This window comes from Phyllobates terribilis, unplaced genomic scaffold, assembly GCF_046119375.1.
Source record: "Phyllobates terribilis strain yellow unplaced genomic scaffold, ASM4611937v1 Scaffold_1__5_contigs__length_1240528914, whole genome shotgun sequence".
NCBI lineage: Eukaryota > Metazoa > Chordata > Amphibia > Anura > Dendrobatidae > Phyllobates > Phyllobates terribilis.
The window spans coordinates 247,828,377-247,851,488 of NW_027362761.1; the positions used below are offsets into that span (position 1 = coordinate 247,828,377).

General features: G+C 45.6%; 1 protein-coding gene across 1 annotated transcript in view; it reads right to left on the reverse strand.

Annotated features, from left to right (window-relative positions):
• LOC141256027 (immunoglobulin superfamily member 1-like) overlaps positions 1-23,112 on the reverse strand; it is a 100,024-nt gene that overhangs the window by 69,802 nt on the left and 7,110 nt on the right. The window contains exon 2 of the mRNA XM_073671141.1: positions 16,346-16,381. Coding sequence (XP_073527242.1) covers positions 16,346-16,381 — 36 coding nt within the window. The remainder of the gene's footprint in view (positions 1-16,345; positions 16,382-23,112) is intronic.

Consider the following 23,112-nt stretch of genomic DNA (forward strand, 5'->3'; position numbering starts at 1 on the left):
TGCAATTCAGGGATATTACAGCAACAGTCTTCATTACAATACAGTCTGAGTTTCTTGAGCAACTGGCTCCAGTAACAATACAGTAGTTTCTTCACAAGGCACAGTATTACAGTCTCTTCAGTAGCATAATTCAGAATAGATTAGATCTCTTAGCAGCACACTTCTATGCTTACACAACCCTAGACTTTTCCTTCACAAGGACACAATAGTACACAGCATGGAGATGGAGGGAGGGAGGGTTTGATGAGGGAGATGATCCCTTCCTGCCCTGTATTACTCTGCACTGTTAGTTCAGGGAGTTTATCTGACCTTTGTTTAGTTTCTCTCCTGATCTGAATCCTGTTCAGTTGCCTTCTGTCAGATCCAGATAACACACCACCTTTCTCTTCGGCTTCAGCCAGACTACAATAACAAGTTCCCCACAATCCCCCTGGAGCTCTGCTAAAACACTCCCTGTCTCCTGTGACTGTGTTAACCCTTCTAGCTGCTGGATGCTTCTGAAGCACAACACTTCCTGTCTCCTGTGCTTGTGTTATTTCTTACAGTTGCTGGATGCTTTTGAAGCAACAGCACTACTTCTGCATGTCACACTCTTCCCTCCTTTTTTGAATGTCGTCCTCGACATTCGTCTTAATTGGTCAATCTGACCAATTCTGAGACAGCGGTGAAAGTTGAATAACTTTATATACAAATTGTCATTGTCAAATTAGTATAACATTCATAAACATTAATAACAACCTATTCTTACGATCTTTTTCTTGTAGGATGCCTGTAAGAAATAAACAATTAACACAATCAGCGTTTCTTCAGCTGGAGCTTTTCGTATGTCTTCAACCAGTTCTCACTAAGCCTTAACAGTTCTTTGTTTCTACAAAGTCTTTTAAGGAAAATCAAAGCATGAAAATAAGTTTTTCCACCAGGCAACATCTTCCATACTGCCTCTCGGTGGTAAATACAACTCCAGTGGGCTTTCCTGGTCCATAGGCAGAGATACCTGTTTCCAGTCGAGAGTCCTTGGCACTTGACTCAGTTCACCAAGTGTCTCATACGTCAGCATCACAGGCCTCCTCTCTTCTCGAGTCGACATCCTCCTGGTGAGTTGTTCCTCAGATACCATGCGTTCTTCGGTCACAGGAGTTTCTTCCGCCGCACTCATTTCCAGTGCTTCCTCAGATGCTCTTGGAGCTGCCTCTGTAAGTTCCTGTACCTCTCCTGAATCGCCTGTTTCCGCACGGTCTGGTAATTCCGCTCCTCCTGAGTGTCGATCGGTCTCTTCATCGACCGGTGTTCAATCATTAGATCTGAATTGGGCTTCATCTGTACTCCTTGGTACAAACTCCGGAGCCTTGGGACTTAGTTCACTCTCCTGAGGATGGTACATCCCTATCCTTGCCGGTCCAAGAAATACAACAGTGTGTTCTTCTTCATCTGAACTTTCAAGGTCACTATCCCGCTTCGGAGCTTCAGTCTGTCGTGGTCCCTCAGTCGATCTCGGATGATGTCGGTCTGCTTCTGGGAAGTCTTGTTGTGGTGGGAGATAATCACAGAATAGTAGTAAATTCTGATGGACTATTCTGGTTTTCTTGTCTCCCATTTCCAATCGGATTTCATACACTGGGCTGTCATCGGCTTTTCTCCTTACAACCACATACACCTTGTCTTCCCAGTACGAACAAAGTTTTCCTGGACCACCTTTCTCACGTACATTTTTGACTAGCACCCGGCTTCCCGGTGCCAATTCTGCTCCATAACATTTTCGATCATAGTACTCCTTACTCTTGCTCTGTCCTTGCGTAACCACTTTGGACGCTATGTTGCATGCCTCTGCCATCCATTCCTTCCATTTCCGAACGTACTCCGGATATGTTCTGTAAGTCTCTGACACAGGAGTATCGAACATGATGTTGAGTAGCAGTCTTGGCAATCGTCCATAAAATAGGAAGAAGGGTGAGTAATCCGTTGCATCGCTCTTTGTACAGTTATAGGCATGTACCACTTTTGACAGAGAAGTCTTCCAGTCTTTCGTCTCGTCAGCTGTTAAAGTGCGCAACATTAACAATAAAGTCCGGTTAAAACACTCCAGTTGTCTATTACCATCTGGGTGATAGGGCGTTGTGTGGGATCTCTGAATTCTACAGTACTTTTCTAGATTGGCAAAGAGCTGGTTCTCAAATTCTCTTCCTTGTTCATTGTGTAACCTCGTAAGGAACCCAAACCTCAAAGCAAAATCATTGAAGATCTTCTCTGCCGCTGTTCGACCAGCTTTATTGGTTGTGGCATATGCTTCGGCAAATCGAGTAAAATGGTCCATCACCACCAATATGTATTCGTAACCACCCTTGCACGTCTCGAGACGTAGTAAGTCTATTGAGACCATCTCAAACGGATACATAGTTTGTATGTTGCCCATAGGTGCCCGGGTTGATGTGTTGGGACGTTTATCTTTCAGACACCCACACTCCCTGGTCACATACCTCTCAATATCTCTCTGCATGTACAGCCAGAAGAAACGTTCACGGATCAAGTTGGTTGTCCTTTCCACTCCCAGGTGTCCCTTATTTTCATGGAGTTCTTTGAAGACCAACCTACGGAATACTCTGGGTAGTACCAACTGCTGGTTTTGCCTTCCTTTGCGATACAGGATACCATCTTCACTGAGGTAGAGCTTCGTCCATTCTTTAACTAAAACAGATACTGCTAGTGACTCATTATCTCTCTCCCGTTTACTTGGAAACCGATTTTGGTCCACATAAAATAGTATTCTACCAATTATCTAATCTTCCCGTTGTGCTCTATGGATTTTTTATTTTGGTAGTTGTTGAATGGACAGGGGGCGATCTTGTTCTCTCAGCTTTTATGGAGGTTTCCACCGTCAACGGACACCACAATGGTGTGTCTTCCTCTTGATAAGCTTGCGCTGCTTGGGTAGTGCTCTCAATTGCTTCCAGACTGACTTCCTCCGAACACTCTTACATGAACTCCTCAGACTCTAGTGGCCTCAGGCTCTAGTAGATAGTAGGAGAGGAATCCTAAGATCTGCCTCAACTCCCCGACAGCAGAGGGCCGCTTGTCTTTTAAGGCCAGTACCGGAGCGATTTCTGCTGGGTCCATGGTATATCCTTCTCCGGACACAATTTTCCCTAGAAATCGGACTTGTCTTTTGAACAGTTCACACTTCTTTGGGGTCAACTTAACTCTGTGTTGTTGATACCACTGTAATATGGCCCTAACGTGTTCAACATGCTCCCAGAAGGTTTTGCTGTGTACCACATTGTCATCCAAGTACGACTGGCAGATATCGTCCCTCAATGCTCAGGTCTCCATGCTCCTCTGAAATTCTGCTGGAGCTGAACTGAGCCCAAATGGTATGTGGATCCACTCATATAATCCCCACGGTGTGATGAATGCTGTCAAGGGTCTACTGGACTCTTCACAAACCCTTAATGGTATGCTTTAACCTGATCGAGGACAGAGAACCAGGTACTTCCTGATAGGCTATCTAGCATATCTTGAATCTTTGGTATTGGGTGTCGATCAGGTACTGACTTTCGGTTTAGTTCCTGGTAATCAAAGCAGAGTCTCAATGTACCATCCTTCTTCCTAACACAAACAATAGGAGAGGAATAAGACGACTTCGACTTTTGGACCCAACCTCTGTTGATTAGATCTTGTAAATACTCTTTCACTTCACGGTGTAATGCTTTCGGCACAGACATGTAACTTCTGATTACTGGGGTCGTGTCTTTCAAATTGATTTTAAATTGCAACGACGGGATACAGCCTATATCAGAGTCATCTTTAGAGAATGTATGACACTCTTCTCTCAGCATCTGTTTTGCTATCGCTATCTCTTCAGCACACAAGTGTTCCAGGGATACTTGGGGATCCCAGGACTCTGAGGTGGGTCGTGCAATTTCCTCCCCTGGGCAACTCCTGTTCCTTGGTGGGGAGATTGAATTCATGGTAGACCCCTGGGTGGGTCTCACACTGGCTGGATATACAGTTTTTACGGTTTCAATGTGACCTTACACAGTCTTTGGATCCAGTCTAATTTCGTGTTTCGTAGTATTCATCACCGGTACTGTCACTTGAGCAAACCCACCAGTAGGAATCGTAAGCACAGTCTCACAGTGAACTAGGCTTTCCGGAAGTTCTGAGGAGTCTTTTGGCATGAACAGTCTTTTCTGGACTTTTCTTCACGGTTCTACCCAGACTCCACACCTCACCCCCACCATTTGGTTTGCAGGAATGATGGTTGGGCGCCAGCCTACCTTGCCTTTTCTTAGGTCCATTGTATTGTGTGCTTTCCTTACTCTATGAATCACATTTTCCGCCACGGCGTTGGGTATGGCAAGTGATGTGGCATTTGCATCCACCACCAGCGTCCCTGATTTGTGTTTCGTGATGACCTCACTGATTACATTATAACCCAGGATAGGATCCTCTGCCACGTTCTGATCACTGGTCACGTGAAAAGGTACCAAAAGCTCAATGGTGTTGCTGTTCTTCAAGGCCCTCAGTTGCAAAGTCAGTTCCACCCAGCCTATGAAAGGAATTTTGGTCTGGTTCACAGCATTGCCGTGGAGTTCCACTGGTCCTAAGAGTTCTTTTAGTGACCGAAGGCAGGTATGTGGCAGGTAAGCACCTTCTCCATTCTTCATTTAAAAGGCTTGCTTTGGCTCCTGTGTCCCACAGTGATTTTATCAGGAGTCCATCTAGCTGGCACTGTGTAAAGCACCTTTCACCGATTAGGCTGATGAGGCTATCATTACTGACCGAGGAATCCTTCTCCCAGGAGTACATCATTTGACCTCCGCACTGGGCATTAAGTAACTGATGTCCCTGTCTCTCTTGCAACAGTTGTAGACGGGAACACACTTGGGGATAGTACTGATGCAGCCGTTTTACCTCATGCGCCGTTCGGGGGTTTGGTGAGATTTGGATTTGCTTCTGGGGCCTCCTCCGTGATGCGGTTACCAGTTGCCCTGCACTGGCAACCTCCTGTCTTTTAATCCAAACGACCGTGACCATTGGCATTCCTTGGCATAATGTCCTTCCTCACCACATTTTAGACAGTGGACACACACCGTACTCTGATTTGATGAACGGCACGCTTCACAAGCCGGTTATCTTCTGTTTTGGAACCCACTCCTGGGTCTGAGGTATACCGGTTCTGGCTTGGAACGAATCAACTTTTTCACCTCAATCAACTCGGCTCGCAGTTCTCCTATTACTTCCTCCCAGTCAGCGCTGGCGGTCCTCTCTTTTGTTGGTGATTTAAGGTTCCCTTTCGGAGGTGGCACTGGAGGGTCTCCATGATGATCTTCGGACTGGCCACTGGGGGTCTCTAACTTCAGCTGACTCATTTTAGTGATTTTAGGAGCAGAGCCTTTCTTTAACTTCTGTTCGTTGTCTGACTCCAAACTAGCTGCCTCATTAATTTTTTCAATTAGGACTTCGTCCAAAATGCCAGGATCTTCTAGGTACTGTTTCAGCTGCAACTTGACGTCTTTGCTGATTAACCCCATTCCCAATGATCTCAAGAACTTCTTCTGGACAAGTCCAGCATCAAACTTCTCCTCCGCTTCTACATCTCTGGATGCAAACAACAGTCTATCCTTCAATTCAATTGCTCTGAACAAGAAACTTTGGGGTGATTCATTATTTTTCTGTGAGAGGTTAATGAGTTGGTGGAACAATTCTGAAGTACTCTCTTCTTTATAGTGCCCTTTTAAAATCATCTTCAGCTGTTGTAAGGTCAATTGACTCTTCATTTCTAGCATACTACGGAGGTTCAGTCCTGGGCTGATCGCTTTCACCACCCCCTCAACAATCTCATCTGGCTAGTAGCCTTTCTGTAAGCCTGCATCGATCTGATGCAACAAGTTTATATAAGACAGTTTCTCTTTCTGTTCACACTCTCCAATTTGTCCCAGGATCTTGAATTCTTTCCTTATGGTGATTTGTGGTGTTAGAGAGGACTGTCTACCTTATTTATCTAACCCGAGCTGGGTAAAGGTTCTGTCTAAGTCTGTCACCCGTTCAGAGGTTTTGGTCGATTCCTGCAGGGCTTTTGTTAGGATTTTAAATTGTTCTTTCAATTCCTGTAGTTCTGTCTGCGGACGGAGATTCCCGCTTTTGGTAATTGGTGCCGTCCCTCCATCCTCCAACTTCAACCTGGTTAGAAACTGTGTTAGCTCCTGGAGGAACGTCCCCATGACGTCTTCAGCTTCTTTCTCCCCCAGCTCATCCATTTTTGCATTAATGGCAGCTAACAGTTGCCTGCAGTTGTGTGCTTTAGAAATCTGTTCTTCTGACATCTTTATATGTTCTGCTACTGTTCTTAATTCTTCACAGGTTAACTGAAGAAGCAGCTCACTAATTCTGTCCATTTGTATTTCCACATCCATTGCTGCTAGTGAGTTTTCTTTAGGGTTGGTCCCCTTTAACTGGTGTAGCAGAGTTGAATTGAGGTGCTGTGCTGCTGTGTTTTCCCAGACACTTTTCCTCTTCTCCCTCTGCATGCTTATTCCCGCTCAGGATTCCCAGTACGGGCCACCAATGTTACACGCACGCTGCTAGGTTCAGATAGGGCGAGACGGGTTTTATGAATTCTTTGGAATCCTGGGGGAATCGTTACACAGGGCGACCATAGGCTGCAGCTTCTCTCAGGCACACAATATATTCAATTGCTGACCAGACACATCTGACAAGAGTCTTTTTCAACAGTTTAACAGTGGAATTTAATCTGAAGCACAGCCAGTGCAATTCAGGGATATTGTAGCAACAATTTTCATTACAGTACAGTCTGATTTTCTTGAGCAACCGTCTCCAGTAACAATACAGTAGTTTCTTCACAAGGCACAGTATTACAGTCTCTTCAGTAGCATAATTCAGAATAGATTAGATCTCTTAGCAGCACACTTCTATGCTTACACAGCCACAGGCTTTTCCTTCACAAGGGCACAATACTACACAGCATGGAGATGGAGGGGGGGGTTTGATGAGGGAGATGATCCCTGTGACACAATTCCTTCCAGTCCTTATCTTCCTGCCCGATAATACTCCACTGTTAGTTCAGGGAGTTTATCTGACCTTTGTTTAGTTTCTCTCCTGATCTGAATCCTGTTCAGTTGCCTTCTATCAGATCCAGATAACACACCACCTTTCCCTTCGGCTTCAGCCAGACTACAATAACAAGTTCCCCACAATCCTCCGGGGGCTCTGCTAAAACACTCCCTGTCTCCTGTGACTGTGTTAACCTCTCTAGTTGCTGGATGCTTCTGAAGCACAACACTTCCTGTCTCCTGTGCTTGTGCTATTTCTAACAGTTGCTGGATGCTTTTGAAACAGCAGCACTACTTCTGCATGTCACATCTATATGATCACAATGAGTTTTTAGTGAGTTTTTTTTAACATTGCATATTTTCACTGCATATTTTCACTTCGTCAAAAACGCAGCATCTTACAGTTCCAGCAGAATCCAGCGGTGTGGGTTTGAAATCCACAACATGTCAATTTCTCTTGCTGGTGCGCTGAGTTTTATGTGCAGATTTTCCCCATAGACTTGCATTAGGTGTAGAGGATCTGCAGGTAAAATACTCACATGCGTTTTTAGTGTGTTTTCCGCAGCAGAGACACATCAAAAATGCATGCAATCTGCACATAAGTATATAAAGTTTTTTCAAAACCACATACCAGGGAATAACAATAACAAAGCAGCATTATTTAAACCATGACATACCAAAAAGAGACAAAACCCAAAGCATCAAAAACACGATACAAAACGCATGTGAAAAAACGCACTCAAAACTGCAATGAAAAAATGCAAGTAACTTAATTTACTTGATGACTGCAGAAATGGTGCAGATATTCTGCAACATCAAAAACTTACCCAAAGCTCTTTATGGAAATGCAGCCTTAGGCTGCGTTCACACATTGCGTATTTTCGCGCGCTTTTTCAAAATACGTAATGTGCCTTGTGCCTGCCAGCAAAGTGAATGGGAAATTCACTTTGCCATTCAGACACTGTGTGATTTTACGCAGCGCGAAAGCGCAGCTGCATAAAGAATTGACATGTCAATTCTTTACGCAGCTGCGTTCTGCGCTTTCTCCTATTGTGCCCATTATAAGCGCTGGAATTACGCAGCGGTATTCACACACTGCGTAATTCCAGTGCTTTTTTACGGAGGCGCAGGACAAACTATGGATACTCACCTATCCGATGGATGGGAGAGGCGTCCGCTCCGGTCCCGCGCTTCCAGCATCTGCCGGTGAAGCGATCAGCTGTTAGCTAACCGGCTGGTAACCGGCCGGTCAGCTGATTTACAAGTCGGTCAGCTGACAGTCAGCTGATCGCTTCACGGCAGATGCTGGAAGCCGCGGGACCGGAGCGGACGCCTCTCCCATCCATCGGATAGGTGAGTATCCATAGTTTTTTTCTTTTAATAACTTAAGCAGAAGCTGTCTGTACATACACTGCTAGGGGGACACTCACACACACGACACATAGACACAGACAGTACACACACGACACATACATTACATTACATACAGGTGTCCATGCTCCTCACACTTCATTTCTACTGCACCTCCGTAAAAAAACGCAGTGTGTGAATGGAGGTGCTTTTTTGACCTGCGTAAAAGAACGCAGGTAAAAAAGCAGGAAAATACGAGCGCGTAAAAAAACGCAGGGAAATACGCAATGTGTGAACGCAGCCTTACTTAGGTTGTTTTACTGAACTGTTTTTCTCATTGGTTTCCTTTTTTAATTTTTTAAAGGAAATCTGTCACTAGTTTTTTGCTACACCGTCTAAGAGCAGCATGATGTAGGGGCAGAGACCCTGATTCCAGCGATGTATCACTTAATGGGCTGCATATTGCATTTTTAAAAAAAAATCACTGTGTTATCTGCTGCAGATCTACCAGTTCTCCTAATGCTGAGCTCTGTGTAACCCAGTCACATCGATTGGCAGCTTTCTTTGTACTCTGTGCATAAGCAGAAAGCTGCCAATCAGTGGTTGGGGGAGGGGTGGACCTCCTGGCAGCAGGTTTTCAAGTGTTAACCCCTTTACCTCTAAAGGTGGTTTGCACATTAATGACCAGGCCAATTTTTACAATTCTGACCACTGTCACTTTATGAGGTAATAACTCTGGAACGCTTCAACGGATCCCACTGATTCTGAGATTGTTTTTTCGTGACATATTGTGCTTCATGTTAGTGGTAGAATTTCTTCAATATCACTTGTGTTTATTTGGGAAAAAATGGGAAATTTGGCGAAAATTTAGAAAATTTTGCAATTTTCAAAATTTTAATTTTTCTGCCCTTAAACCAAAGAAATACAGTACAGACCAAAAGTTTGGACACACCTTTTGCTTTGATGACTGCTTTGCATTCTCTTGATGAGCTTCAAGAGGTAGTCACCAGAAATGGTCTTCCAACAATCTTGAAGGAGTTCCCAGAGATGCTTAGCACTTGTTGGCCCTTTTGCCTTCACTCTGCGGTCCAACTCACCCCGAACCATCTCAATTGGGTTCAGGTCTGGTGACTGTGGAGGCCAGGTCATCTGGCGTAGCACCCCATCACTCTCCTCCTTGGTCAAATAGCCCTTACACAGCCTGGTGGTGTGTTTGGGGTCATTGTCCTATTGAAAAATAAATGATGGTCCAACTAAACAGAAATTGGATGGAATAGCATGCCGCTGCAAGATGCTGTGGTATCCATGCTGGTTCAGTATGCCTTCAATTTTGAATAAATCCCCAACAGTGTCACCAGCAAAGCACCCCCACACCATCACACCTCCTCCTCCATGCTTCACTGTGGGAACCAGGCATGTAGAGTTCATCCGTTCACCTTTTCTGCGTTGCACAAAGACACGGTGGTTGGAAACAAAGATCTCAAATTTGGACTCATCAGACCAAAGCACAGATTTCCACTGGTCTAATGTCCATTCCTTGTGTTCTTTAGCCCAAACAAGTCTCTTCTGCTTGTTGCCTGTCCTTATCAGTGGTTTCCTAGCAGCTATTTTACCATGAAGGCCTGCTGCACAAAGTCTCCTCTTAACAGTTGTTGAAGAGATATGCGATTTCTGAGGCTGGTGACTCGGATAAACTTATCCTCAGAAGCAGAGGTGACTCTTGGTCTTCCTTTCCTGGGGCGGTCCTCATGTCAGCCAGTTTCTTTGTAGCGCTTGATGGTTTTTGCAACTGCACTTGGGGACACTTTTAAAGTTTGCCCAATTTTTCGGACTGACTGAACTTCATTTCTTAAAGTAATGATGGCCACTCGTTTTTCTTTACTTAGCTGCTTTTTTATTGCCATAATACAAATTCTAACAGTCTATTCAGTAGGACTATCAGCTGTGTATCCACCAGACTTCTGCACAACACAACTGATGGTCCCAACCCCATTTATAAGGCAAGAAATCCCACTTATTAAACCTGACAGGGTACACCTGTGAAGTGAAAACCATTTCCGGTGACTACCTCTTGAAGCTCATCAAGAGAATGCCAAGAGTGTGCAAAGCAGTCATCAAAGCAAAAGGTGGCTACTTTGAAGAACCTAGAATATAAGACATATTTTCAGTTGTTTCACACTTTTTTGTTAAGTATATAATTCCATATGTGTTAATTCATAGTTTTGATGCCTTCAGTGTGAATGTACAATTTTCATAGTCAGGAAAATAAAGAAAAATCTTTAAATGAGAAGGTGTGTCCAAACTTTTGGTCTGTACTGTATATCACACAAAATAGTTAATAAATAGCATTTCCCACATGTCTACTTTATGTCAGCATAATTTTGGAACCAAATTTTTTTTTATTAGGGAGCTATAAGGGTTAAAAGTTGACCAGCGATTTCTCATTTTTACAACAAAATTTGCAAAACCATTTTTTTAGGGACCACATCACATTTGAAGTAACTTTGAGGGGCCTTTATGATAGAAAATACCCAAAAGTGACACCATTCTAAAAACTGCATCCCTCAATGTGCTCAAAACCACATTTAAGAAGTTTATTAACCCTTCAGGTGCTTTACAGGAATTTTTGGAATGGGGAAGAAAAAAATGAACATTTAACTTTTTTCACAAAAATGTTACTTTAGACCCAATTTTTTTATTTTTTCAGGGGTAGCAGGAAAAAATGGACCCCAGAATTTGTTGTGCAATTTCCCCTGAGCATGCAGATACCCCATATGTGGGAGGGGTAGCAGGAAAAAATGGACCCCAGAATTTGTTGTGCAATTTCCCCTGAGCATGCAGATACCCCATATGTGGGGAAAAACTACTGTTTGGGCACTCAGCAGGGCTAAGAAGGGAAGGAGCGACATTTGACTTTTTGAATGTAAAATTTGCTTGAATAATTAGCGGACGCCGTGTTGCGTTTAGAGAGCCCCACAAGTGACACCATTTTGGAAACTAGACCCCTCAGGGAACTTATATAGATGTGTGGTGAGCACCCTTAACCACCAGGTGCTTCACAGAAGTTTATAACATGGAGCCGTGAAAATAAAAAAATCTAACTTTTTCGACAAAAATGATCTTTTAGCCCCAAATTTTTTATTTTCACAAGGGTAAGAGGAGAAAATGGAACCTAAAAACTGTTGTGAAATTTCTCCTGAGAACGCCAATACCCCATATATGGGGAAAATACACTGTTTGGGCGCACGTCAGAGTTCAGAAGGGAAGGAGTACTGTGTGACTTTTTGAACTCAAAATTGGCTGGAATTGAGAGCGGACGCCATGTCGCATTTCGGGAGCCCCTGATGTGCCTAAATAGTGGAAACCCCCCACAATTGACTCCATTTTGGAAACTAGACCCCTGAAGGATTTTATCAAGGGGTATAGTGTACATTTTGAACCCAGAGGTACGACAGAATTTGATAACATTAGATCATTATATTGAATAAGTTGTCATTAGTCTTGAGCGCAAGTGCTCGCTACTTGAGTTTTCGTCAGGTACTCAGGTATGCACCATGTATCACGGGTGCTCAAGTGACATGCTCGAGTCCCTGCCCCACATGTTTCACGGTTGTTAGACACCCAAAAAAAACATGCGGGGATCGCTCGTGCATGGCAGGCGATCCCAGCAATGTTTTTTTGGGCCGCAAAGCATATGGAGCAGAGTCTCGAGCATGTCACTCGAACACCCAAGATACTCGAGCGAGTACTTGTGCTCAACACTGGTCGCTATAGCGTCATCATTTTTTTTTCTTTACTTTTGAAAAAGTCCCAACCCTAACCCCAACCTTAATACAACCCCAACCCTAGCCCAGCCCTAACCCTACCCTAACCCCAACCCCAACCCTAATCCTAGCCCAACCCTAACCCCAACCCTAACCCTAACCCCAACCCTAACCATAACCCCAACCCTAACCCCAACCCCAACCCTAGCCCAACTCTATCCCTAGCCCAACCCTAACCCTAGCCAAACCCTAACCCTAGCACAATCCTAACCCTAACCCTAATACAACCCTAACCCTAACACAACCCTAACCCTAGAGTTTATTTTTTTACACTGTTCCTCATGTGGTATAAGTGATTAGACGACTTTATTCTTCGGGTCGGTGCGATTACAGCGATACCTGATTCATGTTGGGTTTTAATGAATGACAGCTGTCACACACTAAAAGACGCTTTTTTTCGCAAAGACTAGTTTTTGCATCGCCATATTTTGAGAGGTATAATTTTTCCATATTTTGGCCGACAGAGTCATGTGATGGCTTGATTTTTGCGGGACAAGTTGACATTTTTATTGGTACCATTTTCGGGCATGTGACATTGTTTGATCACTTTCTATTTAGATTTTTGGGAGGCAGGATAAACAAAAACGAGCAATTCCGGAATTGTTTTTATGGGGGGGTTTTTATGCCGCTCCGCGTGTGGTAAAATTGATAAGGCAGCTTTATTCTTCGGGTCAGTACGTTTACAGCGGTACCGCATTTATATAGTTTTTTTTATGTTTTGGCGCTTTTACACAATTTTCTAGGAAAAAAGAATTTTTATGTATCGCTTTATTCTGAGAGCTATAACTTTTTTATTTTTTGGATTATGAAGCTGTATGGCGGCTTGTTTTTTGCGGGACAAGATGACATTTTCAGCAGTACCATTTTTATTTACATTCTTTTTTTGATCGCGTGTGATTCCATTTTTTGTTTGGCGGTATGATGATAAAGCATTGTTTTTTGCTTCATTTTTTATTTCTTTTTTTTACAGTGTTCACTAAAGGGATTATTGTTTTTTTTGTTTTTTTATAATAATAAATATTATGGGTTCAATATATTTTTATTTTTTGGGGATTATTTTTTTTCATTTTTGTTTTTTTAATATTTTTACAACTTTTTTTTTACTTTACTACACTTTTTTTTTCTTTTACACATCGTCCCACTATGGGACTTTCACTTTTTGCAGCCTGATCGGCTGTATAGCATAGAGAGCAGCAGCTCCCTATGCTATGCAGCCTGTCAGCGCTGCACACAGGCGAGACATTACTTTGGTCATGCACTGCGCATGACCAAAGTAACTTCCTGCCTCCTGGTGACCTGGATGTAGTCATGACGACATCGGGTCGTCATGACAACATTCGGAAGCTGCCGCAGACATCGCTGGACACCGGCAGGAGAGGTCAGTATAGCGATCACCTCCCCCCTTGCCCCCGCAATGCTGCGATCGACTTCGATTGTAGCATTGCGGGGGCTAATGTGCAGGGAGCGGTGCGGGACCGCTCCCTGCACATAGCACCGGGTGTCAGCTGTGATCGCCCCGCACCGCTTGTGTAATAGTATGTAGCTGGTCCATAAGTCCCAAGGCACAGCTACGTACTATTACTGACCTCGTCGGAGAGGGGTTAATCCATAATATCTTAGTATCTTCAGTTACTAAGTTATATTAGTACAGTTTAATTAAATAAGTGATATGTGTTAAAGCAAACAATACCCTACCATCCCAGTGCACCACCAATGTGAGAAAGTAAAGAATGCTTGACAAACTCAAGGGCCCCACCAATGTGAGAAAGTAAAGAATGCCTGACCAACTCAAGGGCCCCACCAATGTCAGAAAGTAAAGAATGCCTGACCAACTCAAGAGCCCCAGAAATCTGAGAAAGTAAAGAATGCCTGACCAACTCTAGAGCCCCACCAATGTGTGAAAGTAAAGAATGCCTGATCAACTCAAGGCACCTACCAATGTGTGAAAGTAAAGAATGCCCTACCAACTGAATGCACTACCAAAATGTGTTAGGTAATCAATGCCCAACCAATTGTACTTCTTCCCACTGTTTTAACATCTGCAATTGTGTATATTTTCATGAGCTCATATAACATTAGTTCACGGCTGCACTTCATACTTGAATCCAGCTTTTTTATTCAGAATAGTCACTATTTTTTCAGACATAAAAACATTTTTGACTAAATAATTTGATCAAATTGCCTTTTTTTTCCAAGTATGTTTTATGTCTTTCATTGATGATGTATTGTTCATGCTTGCAAGGTGGAAGCAAAGCTCAACTTTGGGATCCTGAAAAATGCAACAAAAAAACGCAGCAAAAACGTCATCAAATGGCAGCAAAACCTATGTTTTGTCTGCAGCTTTTTTACTGCCAAGGTTTTGGCTGCAGAAAAAAAAGCAGCAAAAAAGCAACATGTGAACATATCCTAACTTTCATTCCAAGAGAACTTTCAACATGATGTCTGTCTGCTTCTAATTCTTCCCTTCTCCTCCTCCTCCCTTTTCTACAGAAGTTTAAAAGCACATACTTTCATCTCCTATCTCAGTCATAGGAAATTCTGTCTCCAAAGAACAGTTTTTATAGATTTTACCCATGAATTATGAGTGACAGATCAATCGAGGGGGAGAAAGAAGCAGATTTCTATGATACGATATAATACAAATCTGCTCATTTTCATGTGTATTCATGATTTATGAAGTAAAAATTAAAACAAGATTTACTATTTAAACAGTTTAGGCCATTTTCTCTGTTCCACTTTTAAATTGCGTTTTCTTTTCAGTAGAAATTATTTTTATAAAATGGACAATTTTTTTTTTTCAACAAGGGAGGGTCTACTAACAGAGATTCAGACTGGCTGTGTCTCTCTTTTTTTTTCCTATTTTTTTTTTTATTTATTTCACACACTGTGCCCCCATAATATCTTAAAAGACCATTTTTGGCATTTTTCACATATTAAGTGGAAAATTCATTTTCATTCATGTTCAGGAGAAAGTCAGTTTTCTGGCTGCACAGCAGAGCCGAATGTGTCCACAAGGACTCAACACCTCCTGCTCTCAATCTACACCCAGCAATTACATGATCACTGGGTCTGGAAGAGGAAGCACTGTCAGTGCTTCTTAATCTGTATACACAAGTGCTGGTTCAACATTGTGTATACAATGATCAAGAAGGCAGACATAGTAATAAATCATGTTTACCTTTTTCTATGGGATATCTGGCTGTGTATGATAGCTGGCTTCCCTCCTCCACAGATACACGATCTCCTGCAAGCTGCTTACTCTGCATTGACATTTTAGAACATCAGTGCAGAGTAAAGTGTGGTTATAGTTTGAGAACAGTCCAAAAATAGTTAATTATTATAGATGATGATAAAAGTTGGTGGGCCCAAAAGTTAGTAACTACATCTATGAGACATTTTTTATATATCCCGTGGACGTGTTTTCATATTTACTTAGTGTACATATTTATTTAGTGTATATTTTCATAAATTATTTGATATTAGGAATAAAGGGGTTTTCCACTTTCAGGAAAGTGAACCCCAAATTCTGTAAATTACGTATAATAACAAACACAGCAGGTACTTACCCTCCCTGCTTCCTGCTCCCCACCGCTGCTTCAATATCAGTGTTTATACTATAGTGGTGATGCCAAGCTGACAGCAAACAACACCACTGTAGCCAATAACTGGGCTCAGCGTCTTTTGCTGTCTACTATGGCACAGCCGCTGAGCTCAGTGATTAGCTACAGCGGTGTTGTGTGCTGTCGATGTGAACTCACAACAGCAACCAAAACATTTAACCTGATCAGCAGTGGGAATTGGCACTGGTCACAGGAAGGGTAAGTACTTTTTGTGTTATTGGTATTTTACAGCATTTGTGGGTCCACTTTCTGACCATAGACAACTCCTATAAAAAATATTTGCCAAAATATCTCCTCCTGGCTTTCATTTAGCCACAATACTTTTCAATGTAACTGTATAATAGTTGTATAAAAGTCTGAGAGTTGGTATACAACTTTTTTGTGGAATTGATTGGAGATATATACATCTATAAGCATCAAAGTATAAATTTAACCTGAAAAACAAATGAAATACAGCTATAGAGAAATTTGTCAACTGTTGTACCTGTTGTTAGGCCGATTTGTACATAAAGAAATAGTCCTAGAGGAAAAATAAGAATCACATTAGAAAAAAACAGGATAGTGGGCATAAGAAATATAGTACAATGGCATTTTATTGCATCATGTGTAGTCATTTTTCCATGAAAGTATGGGTTGCCAGCACCCAGAGCAAGGGAATTATTTTCCGCCTCCTAACCTGTGAACTATTAGCACTCCTCGAATCCCTTCCAACAGTCTAATATTGAATCTTTTATCCACTGACACTTTTCCTACTTTTGCTGCAATTAGACATAAAACTAAAAAAATATACAAATTACTTTGTTACATTCCTTTCTTTTATAATGTAATTTTTTTTTTACCTTAGCCCTATCTTTACAGCTATCCTTATCCCTAACTGTAACCCTATCTCTATCCCTAGCCGTACCAAAACTAATCATAAACCTTGTCCTAACCATAGGTAGCATTAGAAAATATGTAAAAACTTAAAAACGGGGCGGTTTGTGTGGGCAAAATGCTACGCCACTATATCATTGGTCCAAACTCTTTTTACATGATTTCTGTACCCTATACCATTGTTATGAGCGTGAAGTCACAAATATGACCGCCTGTCATAGATGATGGTGTAAACATCGGTACCAATGACAAACTTAGAGAGAGGTGGAAGGACCTTAAAAATTATTAAAGGGAACTTGGAGAGAGGCTGAAGTCCAGGACCTCCAAGGTGATGTCTTCAGAAATACTTCCAGTATCACAAGCATCATTAGAAAGACAGCGGTAGCTTAGGGAGATAAATAAGTGGCTGAGAAATTGGTGCAGGAAGGAAGGGTTTGTGTTGATGGAGAACTGAGCTGACTTCTCGGTCGACCACAGGCTCTGCGGTAGGGATGGGCTGCACCTAAATGGGGAGAGTGCAGCTGTGCTGGGGGAAAAATGGTCAGATGGATGGAGGAGCTTTTAAACTAGGATGTGGGGGGGAGGATAGTTGTGCAAATAAAAGGATAGATAGAGTAGAACCAGAGAGTGAGATAGTAGGGGTCAAAGAGGATTTAGGGGGGCTGGGACATGCAAGGAAAGTAGGTGGATGAGTAAGAATAATAAATGTGCTAATAATTAGTGATGAGCGAGCATACTCGCAAGTACTCGGTACTCGCCCGAGCATCTCAGTACTCGAGATGCTTGGAGCTCACTGAGTACTTGCGAGATGCTTGGGTGGATGCTCGGGTCCCCTCCCTGCATGTTTGGCGCTCTTTAGATTGCCTGCCACTCACTGTAATGCCGCAGCCATGTTGGTTGTGGCATTACAGTGATTGGCTGGCTGCACAGTCTATATCAGACCTGGGACCGCTGTTCTCGTCAGTCTATTCCGCAATCACGCAGTGTAGGGAGAGGTGCTGCTGAGCTAGGGAGAGATTTGGTTGTGTATTAGGTAGTATAGGGAGAAAACAAGTACATTACACATATCCATCTCAACAAACAGTCCTTCTGAGGACTAATCCATCTGCAGAGATATCAGGCAGGCAGTGTATATAGGCAGGCAGTCAGTGTATATAGCAGACTGCAGTGCATATAGCACAAGAGGCTTCATTCCAGTTCTGCCTTCTGTTGCTGTTAGATATCTCTAGACAAAGGCCCAGGTCTCAGGGGCCAGGAATAATTTTTTTTGGATCTTAATCCTCACTATTTGCTTAAAAAGCAATCCAGAGAACACCGTTTTTCTGTGCCATTTGCTTGTTGGTGACTCGCCCCCTGGGCCGTGGGGCACCCGGAACCGGGCTTCAGTGCAATGTTGGGGGTAGTGGTGGCAACCCGATCCCGTGGCTCAGGGTGGTCAGACAAAATGCTGTGGCAGTCTATTTGTATAGTTATGAATGTCCGACTACGCCACCCGTGGATTGCGGTCAGAGTGAACCGCCGCTGCAGGGCAGACCGCTGAGGCTGGTGTTGTGGGTGCAGCAGAGAATAGTATAACTCCCCACGGGAGGAGTGTAGCCTCTAGGCAGTGAGTGTAGATGGTGGGGGTTGTGGTGCAGGGCGTCCCAGTACCGTTAGTGCTGGCGCGGTAAGAAACACAGAGTCAACGTGTTGCACTCCAGTGTCTTTTACTCACAGTTGTTATCTGAGTCACTTCTGCCGGCAATGACTGCCCAAGCCGTGCTGCGTCCACCAGGTGCGGTGCTCGGTCAACCGCCAGGCAATTCAGGAGTATAGCCCAGAACTCCCTTCTATCCTTTCTCTGGCCGTGCCCCACCAGTGACCAAACTTCTGTCCAGCTGCCTCGGGCCTTCTCTGGGAGAACTTGGCGCCAGCCTCCCTGACCCTATGTGGTGCCTTCCTAGTGGGTTTAGCGGGGGGTCGCACCAATAGATGATCACGACCTTCGGTTCTTGGCTGAGGAATGATTTACCTCCACCAATTTGGGATCCGGTACCCTTCTCTTGCCTGACCCATCACCCAATATCACGCTGGTCCTTAGGGTCCCTTCTGCCTTCGTGTCTCTGAGCCTTTCTACTCCTTGGTTCCTTCTCTTTCTGTTCCGTTCCCTCTCCTCTTCTCCACTCTGGCCCCGGCCTCTTCTCTAGGCCTGCCTCTTGGAGCAGCACTCAGCCTGAGCTGCTGCTTCCAGTCAGCTCTCCTCTCAACCTCTCCTTCTTGTTCTCTACCCTGAACTAAGATGGTGCCCGCCTTATATACCTCCTCCTCTGTGTGTGAGCTCAGGTGACCGGCACCCAATGAGCTCCTACCTATGCTCAGAACCCAACCCCTATCTGCTCCTACACCACTGGGTTTTCCTCCCCCCTCCCCACTCCAGCCAGGGACATAGTCAGATGTGCCTGCATATATATATATAAATGGGAGCACCGTCGAGCTGTCCCCCGTAAAATGGGGTGTGTGTGGTGTATGCAGCTAACTGAGCCCTGGTCCATACTCCATCCTTACCCGGGAGTGGAATATCACACCTCTGGTTGAAGTGCAATACCCCTGTAGCGGTCGAACCCTCAGGGCGCTACATTCCCCCCTGGTAAACCACAGCACGTCCTCGGGCTGGAAAAGAGCAAAAACATTTGATTTACAAGACATGAAAAATTTTTTCAATAACTTTTTACATTTAGAAAACGACCGACATTATTCAATTCCCTTTATGGGAAATATTTTTCTCTTTTTCAACACTTCTCTTTTACTAGACTTTATAAAATATTTTGAACACTACCGGAACTCTTTTATCAGACACTATATAAAACATTTTTACTATCATATTATTCTTTTAGCAGCATATAAAACTTTTCATATAAAACATTTTCAAGTAAAACATTTTCTTGTGCTCTGACTGTGGTGCAACTTGCAACCAGGTGTCCATTTTTCTTAAAGGTGCAAAAGTCTAGCAAACTTCTCCTGAGGTAGACGTTGCAGTCCCATTTTTATAAAACCAATAGGGGGTGCTTTAGGAAGCGCAACTATTTACAGGGACGGCCGTTCTCAGTCCTCGGCCAGTTTGGGAAGGGGATGGCTGCTCTCAGTCCTCAGCCAGGTGGGAGAGGGGAGTGGCTGTTTTCAGTCCTCAGCCAGGTTAGGGAAAAGGGATAACTTTGCACAGTTCAATATCAGTCCCAACGGGGACCACACTTAAATTTGAAACAGTCCCATAATAGTCCTTTGTACCCTGACGGGTAACTTTATACACTAACGTTTTTCCGTTTTACTGTAAGCGATGTCCTCCATATGCACCTTGCTCACGATAATCTTCAGGCCCGTCCGGGCCCGCTTGATCACCAGGTACTGAATAGAGCTGCTCTTCTTCTATTACTCTGTGGACGTGGAGAGCGTACCACCCCTTCACGCCTCGGTGTCGGATGTAGGACACCACGTCTCCAGGATACAGATCCCGCCCGCGATGACCTTCCGGCAGGTGGTTCTCGACATCCCTCCGGGTTACGAACACATCGCTTATTGTGTTCGGGTCCCTGATGAAACCTCAGCCGTGCTCCATTTGGAATTTTACAACAGTCCCGGTGGCTCGGGGACCGCGGGCAGCTTGGGGGTCTCGCCGGGTTCTCATCTTCTGCTCCGCACTTTGAGCTTGCAATTGCTCCTGCCTTACGCGCCGCTCCCGTTGCTCTCTTTCGAACAGCGCCAACTGCTAGCAGCTAGACTCCCGTCGGCGGGCTGCGCCCGACCGTGTTTCCTGGGTAAACCCCATCAGATCTTCTCCGGTCGGGTCCCACTCATACTGGGCGTCCTCCATCGGGGGCTGGGAAATTTCCCTGGGCTCCGGAGCAGGTATGAGGGGCTCTAGCGGGGCTCCAGCCTCCGCGTATGGGCCTCCCCGGAAAAGGGGGTTAACCCATCCGGGGGGCCAGATGAAAGGCTGTCCATCTGGACTTGTGTGTTGGGCGAACAGGTCCGCGCTCAGAGGTGGTATGGTAGAGGTAGGGGGCGCTGGCGGGATAGCGGCGCCCGGAGGCACTAGGCCTTGCGACCAGGCCTGCGAGGTCTTCCGATCGCGCCCGGGGTCAGAGGGCACGGCGCGGGGCTCGCCGGCGGTGTCGGCGGCCTGGGGACCGGTTGGTAGCGGTGGAGGCGTGGTGACAGTGACGGTTCTCGGGGCTTCGGGCTCCGCAACTGGATGCAGGGGCAGGTTTACGGCCCCAGGACTCGGGGTAAGGACGCCCCCGTTACCTGCCTCCGCTGCTGCGGCCTCCTCCGTGACGTCGTCCTCGGCCTCTGGTCCACTCTCACCGCCCTCGGAGGCAGGCGTGCTGCTGGAGGGTTGCAGCGTCCCCTGCGGCTGGGTCACGGCCCGCCGGGCCATCTCCTCCTTCCACCCGGCGATGACGTCCCGCTGCGCTCAGACCATCCTCCGGTCCAGCTCCTCCAGGGCAGCCCGCATGTATTCTGGGTCCTCCTTGGGGAGTTGCGCTAGCAGCACCGTGAAGCTGCATGGGGATTCGGCCTGCAGCAGGCCCCTCGCCAGGGTGCTGGAGCTGGCTCCTCTCTCTATCTCCGGGTGTGGTCCGGAGGGACTGATCCAAACCACACCCTGCCCCACAGTTTTCTTCTCTTTCCGCCCCCATTGGGAGTGGTCTTGGGGCAATCTGCTGACAATCACTTTCAGGGGCAGCCCCCCCACCTTGATGGACATCTCTACAGCCGCACTCATGGCTGTTGGGGGTGGGCTCCTTCTTTGGCGCCATTCTGGGACCTGGCCCACGATGGGAGGTGGCTTCCTGTTATCTTTTGGCGCGCACATTATGGCGTCCGTTCTTCTGGGGCGGGCGCCATCTTTAATACAGTGAAACAAACTTTTTTAGGCGCGCAATACCCGTTTGTGGCGGGTTGGTCACGATCCTGCCGACTACGCCAAAGCTGACTCGCCCCCTGGGCCGTGGGGCACCCGGAACCGGGCTTCAGTGCAATGTTGGGGGTAGTGGTGGCAACCCGATCCCGTGGCTCAGGGTGGTCAGACCAAATGCTGTGGCAGTCTATTTGTATAGTTATGAATGTCCGACTACGCCACCCGTGGATTGCGGTCAGAGTGAACCGCCGCTGCAGGGCAGACCGCTGAGGCTAGTGTTGTGGGTGCAGCAGAGAATAGTATAACTCCCCACGGGAGGAGTGTAGCCTCAGGGCAGTGAGTGTAGATGGTGGGGGTTGTGGTGCCGGGCGTCCCAGTACCGTTAGTGCTGGCGCAGTAAGAAACACAGAGTCAACGTGTTGCAGTCCAGTGTCTTTTACTCACAGTTGTTACCTGAGTCACTTCTGCCAGCAATGACTGCCCAAGCCGTGCTGTGTCCACCAGGTGCGGTGCTCGGTCAACCGCCAGGCAATTCAGGAGTATAGCCCAGAACTCCCTTCTATCCTTTCTCTGGCCGTGCCCCACCAGTGACCAAACTTCTGTCCAGCTGCCTCGGGCCTTCTCTGGGAGAACTTGGCGCCAGCCTCCCTGACCCTATGTGGTGCCTTCCTAGTGGGTTTAGCGGGGGGTCGCACCAATAGATGATCACGACCTTCGGTTCTTGGCTGAGGGATGATTTACCTCAACCAATTTGGGATCCGGTACCCTTCTCTCGCCTGACCCGTCACCCAATATCACGCTGGTCCTTAGGGTCCCTTCTGCCTTCGTGTCTCTGAGCCTTTCTACTCCTTGGTTCCTTCTCTTTCTGTTCCGTTCCCTCTCCTCTTCTCCACTCTGGCCCCGGCCTCTTCTCTAGGCCTGCCTCTTGCAGCAGCACTCAGCCTGAGCTGCTGCTCCCAGTCAGCTCTCCTCTCAACCTCTCCTTCTTGTTCTCTACCCTGAACTAAGATGGTGCCCGCCTTATATACCTCCTCCTCTGTGTGTGAGCTCAGGTGACCGGCACCCAATGAGCTCCTACCTATGCTCAGAACCCAACCCCTATCTGCTCCTAAACCACTGGGTTTTCCTCCCCCCTCCCCACTCCAGCCAGGGACATAGTCAGATGTGCCTGCATATATATATAAATGGGAGCACCGTCGAGCTGTCCCCCGGAAATGGGGTGTGTGTGGTGTATGCAGCTAACTGAGCCCTGGTCTATACTCCATCCTTACCCGGGAGTGGAATATCACACCTCTGGTTGAGGTGCAATACCCCTGTAGCGGCCGAACCCTCAGGGCGCTACATTGGCACTGCAGAATCCAGCCAGGTCCTTTCCATATTACAGAGCTACAAATCCAGCTATTTAAAACTGTGGTTTGTCCGTCACACGGATCACATATACGTTGTCAGAAAATACTGCCATTTGTGGCCTCCATTCAAAT